This window comes from Neolamprologus multifasciatus, chromosome 3 (genome assembly GCF_963576455.1).
Source record: "Neolamprologus multifasciatus chromosome 3, fNeoMul1.2, whole genome shotgun sequence".
NCBI lineage: Eukaryota > Metazoa > Chordata > Actinopteri > Cichliformes > Cichlidae > Neolamprologus > Neolamprologus multifasciatus.
Genome location: NC_140441.1, coordinates 29625944 through 29635980, shown reverse-complemented (window position 1 = coordinate 29635980; position 10037 = coordinate 29625944). Strand labels below are relative to the sequence as shown.

The window sequence follows — 10037 nt, the reverse complement described above, 5'->3', positions numbered from 1 at the left end:
GTACATACGGATACACCCATACATACTGTCAATATAAAATTGTACTTAGTAGTCAGTACAGGTTTTAATGATATAAGTTTGCATATGATAGAATACTGCATGATGACCTTTTTATGACTTAGACTGTTGTCCACTACAAGACTTGTAGTTTATAAACTACTTTATAAATTCTTTCTCACAGCGATAATAGCTGAACAAGCTGTTATTATTTCACTTCTGCCACGAAGAGGAGAGCTGGACACTTTTATATGCACTCCCTAAAAAGAAGAGGGGCCACGTCTTTCAGAATCACACACACACATACACCTACATAGGCACATACATACGCACTAACATTCCTCTTTCTCTGAATGGACGTATTCACTGTTGCATTATTTTTGTATAGAAATAAAGACAAGTGCAGGAACAGAGCGCACATCACAGGGCCCCCAGTCTGGTGTGAGCGTTCTATGATCGCCCTTGCAAGTAAAAGCTGCAGCCTCTGTGTGTTTCTACCTTTAGATTCTTAGCTGAAGAAGTGTCTTTAGAATAAATCTCTTGACACATACATACACACAGACACAGCTACACAGATATGAGAATTTGCATACACAATGATCAAGGAACTGACCTCCCAGCCGTTTTTTCCTTCATGTGTTTCAGTTCACCATCACCTACAGACCTTGTTCCCACAATACCAAACCCGATGCTCTCTCTCACCAATTCACCGCCTCCAAGGATTCTGCTTGTGACTCTCCCATCATCAACCATCCTCTGGTTTTCTTCAGCCCCTACCTACACCAAGCCGCCCCTGGTCTCATATTGCTGTCGACTTCATCACTGGTTTGCCACGTCTTGCGTCTCCATGGAATCCCCGTTGACATAGTCTCAGACAGGGGCCCACAATTCACGTCACATGTCTGGAAGGTGTTTTGTTCCTCCCTGGGAGCTCAGGTCAGTCTTCCTCTGTCTTTCATCCGCAGACTAACGGCCAAACTGAGATTGACTCTCTGGTTCACCCGGTTTCAGTCTGCCTTAAACTGCCCCTGAATATGCGGATTGACAATGTTTTCCACGTGTCGCAAGTGAAACCCTGTCTCTCCAGTCCTTTGTGCCCTCCTTCCAGACCCAGGCGTCAGGCGCCTGGGGCGTGGTTTGTAATACCTGGTGGATTGGGAGGGCTGCGGGATGGAGGAGTGGGCGACACTTCTGGACAAGAACATGGTGCAGGCGTTCCATGAGGCACACCCTGAGAAGACTGGAGGTCGCCGGGAGGCTCCCATTGGGGGAGGGAGTACTGTCACGGCCTGGATTATCAGCAGGACGCCAATCAGCAGTTTCTGCTTTTCTCTCTTTTTTCTCTCTTTCTCTTTCACTCTCTCGTTGGTTAGAACTCGTTGCGGGTTGACGCCCTCAGCCCATGCCCCTCGAAGGAAGAAACATCTGAGCCTCATTAGTGTGACCAGTATTTAATCCAGGGAGCGACTACTGTTCTTATCTGGATTGTTGCATGACTCGCATTAGTGAAGTCAAGCTTCAGCAAGTGTGCTCTCAGGTCGCAGCAGATGGCCGCCCCTCCCTGAGCCTGGTTCTGCCGGAGGTTTCTTCCTGTTAAAAGGGAGATTTTCCTTCCCACTGTCGCCAAAGTGCTTGCTCATAGGGGGTCATATGATTGTTGGGTTTTTCTCTGTATCTATGAAGCGCCTTGAGGCGACTTTTGTTGTGATTTGGCGCTATATAAATAAAATTGAATTGAATTGAATTGAATGTCTTAGTGCTTTGTATTAACAAGGGTTTCTTTTTGTACAGACTCCCTGGATTGTTTCCTCTGTGTTTTCCGTGACAAGTGTGACTGAGAGAGACTGATTTTGTGTGTGGATTGTTTGGAGAGGCACAAGTGCTTTTTCTCTCGGATTTCCCTGGAGTCCTGTCCCCTCACCTTTTGTATATAGCCCAGGCATGCACCTTTTTGTATACACACCTGGTGGACGTTTGTAAATAAATTCTCTTGTGTGCATCTGACTTCGGAGTCCTGCGTGTGAGTCCTCCATGTCAACCGTAACAGAACTACCTACCCTCTTCCTGTAACCACTTCCTGGGTCTCATTTCAGGGGCTCAGTATTTTGGTCACGGAGCAGTGACAAAATTTTCTCATGATAGTCTTTCTGGTTTAGCAAAACCATGCATCTACCCTTGTCTGTCGCAAGGATGATAATGTTGTTGTCATTACTAAGTGATGTGAGTGCCTTCCTCTCCTCCATGCTGATGTTGGATGCTAGGGGCTTTATATTGCTGAGACAGGCCGAAAAATTTGTCCGTAGTTGCTCTGCTTCTACGTCTGCAACATTGTTATTTCAAATAGCTGTTTCTGTGGCTGTGTATAAGATTGGGGAAACCTGCAGTCAGCTGAGACTGAAGAAGTCACTTGGATAAGTGATGAAATTTTTCCCTCACTGAAAACGCTACGTCCAAATGAACAGAATCAACTTTTTGAGATTAATGCTGAAAAGCATAAGCCTGTGCTGTGGTCAGGTCGGTTTCTAATGCCACACATACATATTTAATTAGTTTTTTTTTTTTTTCTTCATTTTCTCATCTTCTCTTATTTTTCCATCATCGCATTAGAAAAAAATAGCAGACTTTCTGATACAAAATTTAAAAAGAAACTTTGTGATTTAAGTTTGAAATGTTGAAGCCCATTAAACATTAAACTCACTGGCGCTTCAATGTTAATTTTTGGACTGATGGTACAAATGCTGTTAAATGTATGATGCTGGTTTAGCAATGCCTTCTCTATGAGGAAAAGTTATGTTGCACAATACGTTTTGAGGCACTCTAATGTAAAGAAAATTTCTAGCTGGCAACATCAAACTTGTGAATGATAGTCCTACCAACTCAACAACAAATACTATTTATTTACATAACTCAAAATAGAATACAAAAGAATGCAGCACAGTAAATAGTATTTTAAAATTGCATGTTTTAATCATCAAGTGTCAGCATACCAAAACAAGATTTGAACAGACCACAGATATATGCCCATATATAACGTGATAACATTTAAAGAGAATTACCAAATAATGTTTAAAATGTATTACTTCAAATTTGCCAGGCTGTAGTTTTAAACCATTACTGAAGTCATGGAAATACATCAGATAAAGATTAGCCAATCACTGTAATTGAGAAACAGGAAATAAGAAATTGTTGCTATTTTCAGATAAACAAATATTTCATGTCCAAATGTTTAAACCGTCCACTTCTTCTTCTCTTATGGTATCAACAGTTAGTCTAATTTCTACTAATGACTGTTTCGTTTCCCTTGTGAAGTGCCCAGAAACTTAAGCTGTCCCATAAATCTATTGGAGTAATGATTATTTATTCAGTATTTGAGTACAGGACAAGTAAATGTGTTGAGTTACATTCCACCACTTCCAAAAAACACTTGGAGCAACACAACAAGAACACAGAGAGAGGTGAAGTGAGTGAAGTGGATCAGGTTTTCACCACTGCAAAACAAACTGTCACTATCACATGGGGTGGTGGGGGGAGGAGTGGGTGGTGTTGATGTGGGGCAGGTGAAGAATAAGTCATAGTCAAAGCCCAGGGAGAAGTAGTTAACAAAGCCTGGTGGTGTTCCGGTGACGGTGTTGCCGATCCAATTTTGGTACTGGGACACACGAGCGTAGACTCCAGGACTATTAGGCAGGGCGCAGCCTTCACCAAAACTCACGACTCCACTCTGGATCCAGATACCCGTATTATCTTCTGTCACGAGTGGTCCCCCCGAGTCTCCCTGTGAAAAAAGTGTAAAAGTTGTTAAAACAGATCGAGATCAGTTGAACAGCTCATGGAGCTTAATTTCTACTAAATGCATAAAATGTTTCCAGAGATGTTTGTGTTAATTGTTAATCAGACACACAACTTTTGCTGATTAGTTACAGTATCACCCAACACCCTCAACTGCACGTCACTACATGTCTTCAGTTTGACCTGCTGCTCCAAGGAGCATTTAGTATCGTGATGTCACTGACAGAAATTATCACAAAACCTTTGGGAAAACCTTTATAGAATAAATTAAATACATCTAAGTGAAAAGAATTACGAATTATGAGTAAATGAGCTTCAATGCAAAGCCTCTTTTCCACCAGTACCTTCTCAGCTTGACTCTACTTTACTTGGTTTCTGCCATTTTGTCGTACAATAGAGCACCACCTGCGTTGTATCATTAAAGCAACATGGCAGAAAGTCCACTGACCTGAACACAAACTAACCATGGAAGGCTTCGAGGGGATTCTCTACCTGCTACTTGGTCTATGGTGACTCTCGGACCATGGTGTTGGTTTCTGTGTACCCATTTCTGTTGTTGCATGCTTTCAAAATGGTGCTTTTGATTACTGTTAAGGAGTGACTCTCATGAGTCATTGAGCTACACCACTGACTGGCCTATCAGTGACATGCAGTCTCTTGATGTCACATTTTTGTATTGATTTCGTTCACTTGGAATACAAGCAGTACTAAAAAAAGTACCTGGTACCAGGTGATAACACCTAACGAAAACCCTGAAAACTGAGCCAAGTAGGTGCTAATGGAATAGGGCTATAATGTTAATAATCATAAACACTACTACAGAAAAGCAGTGAGTGGTTAAAAGCTGATAGTCAATGCAGTCAATTAGGCCTTACATTACAAATAAGCACAAAGTGGTAGTCACCTGACATGAATCCTTCCCGCCGTTTTGCAGTCCAGCACAGATCATGTTATCTGTGATAACGAACTTTTGTAATTCGCATCTGCACTGGTTGTTTCCCACTATTGGTATATTCACCTGCTGGAGAATCTCTGGGGTGGGACCATTACCTAATTGGGAAATGTTAAAAGGAAGATCATTTTTACTGAATCATGTATCACTAATAAAAGAAAATACATATTTTAAAAAACTTACTGAATAGGGTACCAAAGCCAGTGGTCCAGCTGCTGGTGTCACTGTTGAAAGTGCTGCCGTCTGAGGCTAAGCAGACTGGCTGAATGTAATCTGTGAAATTCACAGGAGTCGACAGCTGCAGGAGGCACATGTCATTCTCATATGTTACATCATTGTAGTCGGGATGGCAGATGATGTTTTCAAGTGTCACAGTAACTGCATTTGGGTTTGGACCAGACGCGGTGTTGTGGCCCAGAATCACGCTTGTGGTGTGAAGATCAGCACTCAAATGAAAGAAAAAATATATAGTTATTTTTATAGCATTGCATAGTGATCATTATCGTTGAACTACTGTCACAACCAGGTAGCAACAGATGCTTGTGAGATTTTGATAATAAATATATACAGTGGCTTGCAAAAGTATTCGGCCCCCTTGAACTTTTCCACATTTTGTCACATTACAGCCACAAACATTAATCAATTTTATTGGAATTCCACGTGAAAGACCAATACAAAGTGGTGTACACGTGAGAAGTGGAACGAAAATCATACATGATTCCAAACATCTTTTACAAATAAATAACTGAAAAGTGGGGTGTGAGTAATTATTCAGCCTCCTGAGTCAATACTTTGTAGAAACACTTTTTGCTGCAATTACAGCTGCCAGTCTTTTAGGGTATGTCTCTACCAGCTTTGCACATCTACAGACTGAAATCCTTGCCCATTCTTCTTTGCAAAACAGCTCCAGCTCAGTCAGATTAGATGGACAGCGTTTGTGAACAGCAGTTTTCAGATCTTGGCACAGATTCTCAAGTGGATTTAGATCTGGACTTTGACTGGGCCATTCTAACACATGTTAGATATGTTTTGTTTTAAACCGTTCCATTGTTGCCCTGGCTTTATGTTTAGAGTCGTTGTCCTGCTGGAAGGTGAACCTCTGCCCCAGTCTCAAGTCTTTTGCAGACTCCAAGAGGTTTTCTTCCAAGATGAGGCCATCACAGAGCAGCTGTATTTGTACTGACATTAGATTACACACAGGTGCACTCTATTTAGTCATTAGCACTCATCAGGCAATGTCTAAGGGCAACTGACTGCACTCAGATCAAAGGGGGCTGAATAATTACGCACACCCCACTTTGCAGTTATTTATTTGTAAAAAATGTTTGGAATCACGTGTGATTTTCGTTCCACATCTCACGTGTACACCACTTTGTATTGGTCTTTCACGTGGAATTCCAATAAACTTGATTCATGTTTGTGGCTGTAATGTGACAAAATGTGGAAAAGTTCAAGGGGGCCGAATACTTTTGCAAGCCACTGTATAAATTGAATCATTTTATTCTAACACTGAAGAGCCGTTGCAGTCCAAGAAAATGATTTTGATGGATGGGCATTTCCTCTATCCCTGCATGTGAGTGTGCACGTGATTTGAATGGTGAGGCTTACTTTTGTGCATAGCTAGAGTTTGTTATCTTTTGACAGAACAAAGTTAGCAGGTTCCCAACTTACAATCAGCAGCATGCAAGTTTAGCATGAAAATGTAAGTTCACATCGGATGGAAAGACGTGACTGGTATTAAGTTTCTCATCTAACCCTGGCTGTTACTCAGCATTGTCTCAATTTGATCACAACATTACATTATTAAGAAATGTGTTACTACCAACTGTGAGTTGAAAATTATCAGTGGAGAAATTACTCTAAAAACTGTTGGGGTGTTTTTGAGTAAATGTATGCAATTAGTTTTTTTTAAGACTTTAAAAATGTCCTTTCACTAATTTCAGAAAAAGAAAACATCAGTTGGTTATGAACAAAAATATTAAAATCACTGTGCAATAACATCCATTGCCTTACCAGGGCTCTAGACTTACTTTTTGCCATGGGCGTACCGGTACGCCTAACTTTAAAAAGTTAGGCGTACCGGCACAAAAGTTAGGCGCACACAAATTTTATAATAATTTATATAATATAATGTGTTTTTCTGGATACACTGTGCTTTTTCAGCATTCAAAGATTGATGACACCGTGTCAGAGCACTGGCTATGAATTTCAGAAGGATCAGGCCTTAACTTAACAGAAAAGTTAGCAATAGTTCTTTTCCTATTACAGCTACATCCACTTCTGTCGTGCCTAGGCTGCTCACTAGGGCTGGGTATCATCACTGATTTCTATAATCCATTCGATTCCGGTTTTCAAAGTCCCGATTCGATTCAACTTAGCCTCAGACAGTCAGAAATATTATAATTCTGATCATTTATCAGTACTGAGTTCATCAGAATTGTGAACATCACAGCAGATGCCTTTGTGTGAAAGTGACTGAGAATAAAACACAGAAAAACATGAAGGAGATTTTCCTGGTCTGGCTTTTTATAGCAGATAACCTTAAAAATATTCTACAATGTTCTGCATATAAAGTTTAAATTTCTTCAGTATTGAACAACAGAAAAAATTGGCTTTCTTGTCCGAGGTCATTTAAGTGAAAAAAAGAAAAAGAAAAGAAAAAGACATCAGCTGACAGCGCTGTAAACAACGGTAGACTGGTGGGTAACAAGTGAATGAATAATACAGAAAACAGAGATTGGAGACGGGAAACTGTTCTTGAAGTACAGAGAGAGATAGAGAGAGAGTTAGCTGTGCATGAAGTGTGATTTTAATAGTCGTGGAAGCAAAACAGCAAAATTCAAGACGACATTGATCAAATGTGAAGCGCAGTTTGCTGCTTCTTTTGCTGCTGGCTCTGCGAATTTTGGTTGGAGAGAGACAAAACCTGCAGCTCAGAATCAGCGCAAAAAGACGTAATCACAGCGCGGACCGGACGCATCAGAATCGCTAAGCTCCGACAGCGTGTCCGTCAACGGGCCGTCGGGTGAGAAAGCCGAGAAAGACAAAGTTGATTCTGATGCGTCGGGTCCGTTCTGTGTTTATGTCTTTGTGTGGAATCCGTGTACCTGCTCTCATTTGCTGTTTGGTTGTTGTTGAAATGGTTTTGTGAGCTTTAATCTGAGAATCTGGCGTTTCTGGCAAAACACAGTTATATTTAAAAGTCGATTTAGGATTTAATGAATTGATATCGCTTTATTCAAGCTACTCACCTCCCACTTCCACCTGCACTTTCAACTGGACCACGGCCAATCAGAGAGGTCCCGCCCCTTACTATCTCTGATTGGTTTAGTCCACGATAGGGGCATAATGTGTGTCTATTGTTGACCACAGGGAAGGTTGCAGATTTTTTTTTTTTTTTTTTGCTACCCGAACAGTTGGTCGAACAGGTGCAACCAAATATTTTTTTTTAGTTGCACCACTGAAAAATTTGGTCGCATTTGTGACATGTAAGCCCTGCTTACATGCCGAACAGGCCACCTGTCCATCACAGGACTACCCCAGAGAGGGACAGAGACACACACTCTCGCTTCCATGGCCAATTAAAAAAAAAAATTTAGCCTTTAAAAAGTGTTGTCTGCAGAAGAAACCTACAGGCACATGGAGAATATGTAAACTCTACTCCAAGAGGTTGAAACCTCCAACAGGCGTTAACCACTGCACCACCACAGAAACACTTGCAGTGTTGACTTACGGTGTAATGCAGTGAGCAGCTGTCAGCACCCATTGGTCGGTGATTAGGGACCCTCCACAGAAAAAAAAGTCATCTCTGGATAAAGATGCCTGCCAGGGCCATTTTCCAGGGGCTGCATCTTCACCTCCTACGATTCTAGGATTTTTAATAACCCTGCCACATGCTGAGAGAATAAGACACAACAGTTAAATACTGAATATGTTGATAAGCCACAGCATTATAACCATTCACACGTTCAGTGAGTAACATCTCATGAAGAGTTCTGATGGGAGATGATACATGTTGATGTTATTTTTAGATGTAAAGTCATGAAAACATTGTTGCACATGAACCACACTCAACCACAGAAAAGGTATTCTGTGACATTTTAGTGCAAAATTGTTCAGGGAAAACTTCAAAGAACATAAGAGAGCTAGAGATTAATAATAAGCAATGATTAAATGCACAGTGCTTTATAAACACATGGTGAGTGAAAAAAGGTTAGGGAAGAAGAAACAGTCAAAAAATCAAGTGTTAAGTCTAATCTTAAAAGTAGAGAGGATGTCGGTCTCCTCAGTCAAAACTGGGAGCAGGTGTCATAAAGGAAGACTCTGCCTCCCATACCCATTAGTTTACTAATACCATTTACCCTGTGGATTTCAACAGATTATGAAGGGATGGAGAAACTACTGGAAAAAAGGGATTTCCTTATTTAAATTGCTGTGACCATCTTGACAGATACCCAGCTTTAAATATAATTTTTTTTAAAAAAGGTTAAGTATGAAAAACTTTCAGAATTGTTCTTGGATGCTTACCAGGCTGCTGTGAATGAACATCTAAAAATTGGAACACAAAGACAAATATATCAAACTAGAGGTAATACACATCATGGCTAGTCCATAGTGAATAAGTATTTTTATTCAATTGCAACTAATATGAAATGACTCTGTTTAAAAATAATAATAATAATAATAATAATTAGTATAATAACATTCTATTCCATATAATTTAGAAGAGAAAAAAAAGAAAGAAAAAAATAAGAAGAGCAGAATTTAAGGATGTCAAAAAATTATTTCCCATCTTGCAGAATGCTACAGGATGCATTTCATACTATCCAGATAAATTTTTTTATTATAAAATTCTTTAGTATCTGTAATTAAACTTTCCACACTTCATCTGAAAGAAGTAATGGGACAGATTTTAATACTACAAACAGAAATACAATTTTCTCTCTCACCTTTGCCAAAAAGAATGATCATCACAGAGAAAAAGCACAAGAACCGTTGGAGGGCCATTGTTGACTACGCTGGCTTTAATTTGACTTCAACTATTAAATACTGTAAATCTTGTGTTCAGCTCCACCCACAAGCTCACACACCCAGATCTGGTAAAGGTAAAGCAACAAGTCAAACAAGTTGGCCTTTGTCTTGTTTGAGGAACTGTTCAAAGGCTGCACATATTCTTTGAAATACGCACTGGGATTCAAAGAAATATTATGTAAAAGAAGAAACTATTCTATAGTTCATGGTATATTTTGCCATGCGGTTGGAGGTTGGCATGACTATAAAATCATCTTAACATTGTCAC

At 40.2% G+C, this 10037-nt stretch overlaps 1 protein-coding gene across 1 annotated transcript; it reads right to left on the bottom strand.

The window, feature by feature from the left end:
• Nucleotides 1–2939: 2939 nt before the first annotated feature.
• On the bottom strand, nt 2940–9777 carry LOC146522488 (serine protease 27-like). The gene is made up of 6 exons (XM_085153798.1): nt 9688–9777; nt 9266–9286; nt 8472–8634; nt 4922–5184; nt 4691–4836; nt 2940–3772 (listed from the first exon to the last, which is right to left on the bottom strand). The coding sequence occupies exons 1-6, from the start codon at nt 9743–9745 to the stop codon at nt 3395–3397; spliced, it is 1029 nt and encodes a 342-aa protein (XP_085009924.1). The 5' UTR covers nt 9746–9777; the 3' UTR covers nt 2940–3394.
• Between the last annotated feature and the right edge of the window lie 260 nt (nt 9778–10037).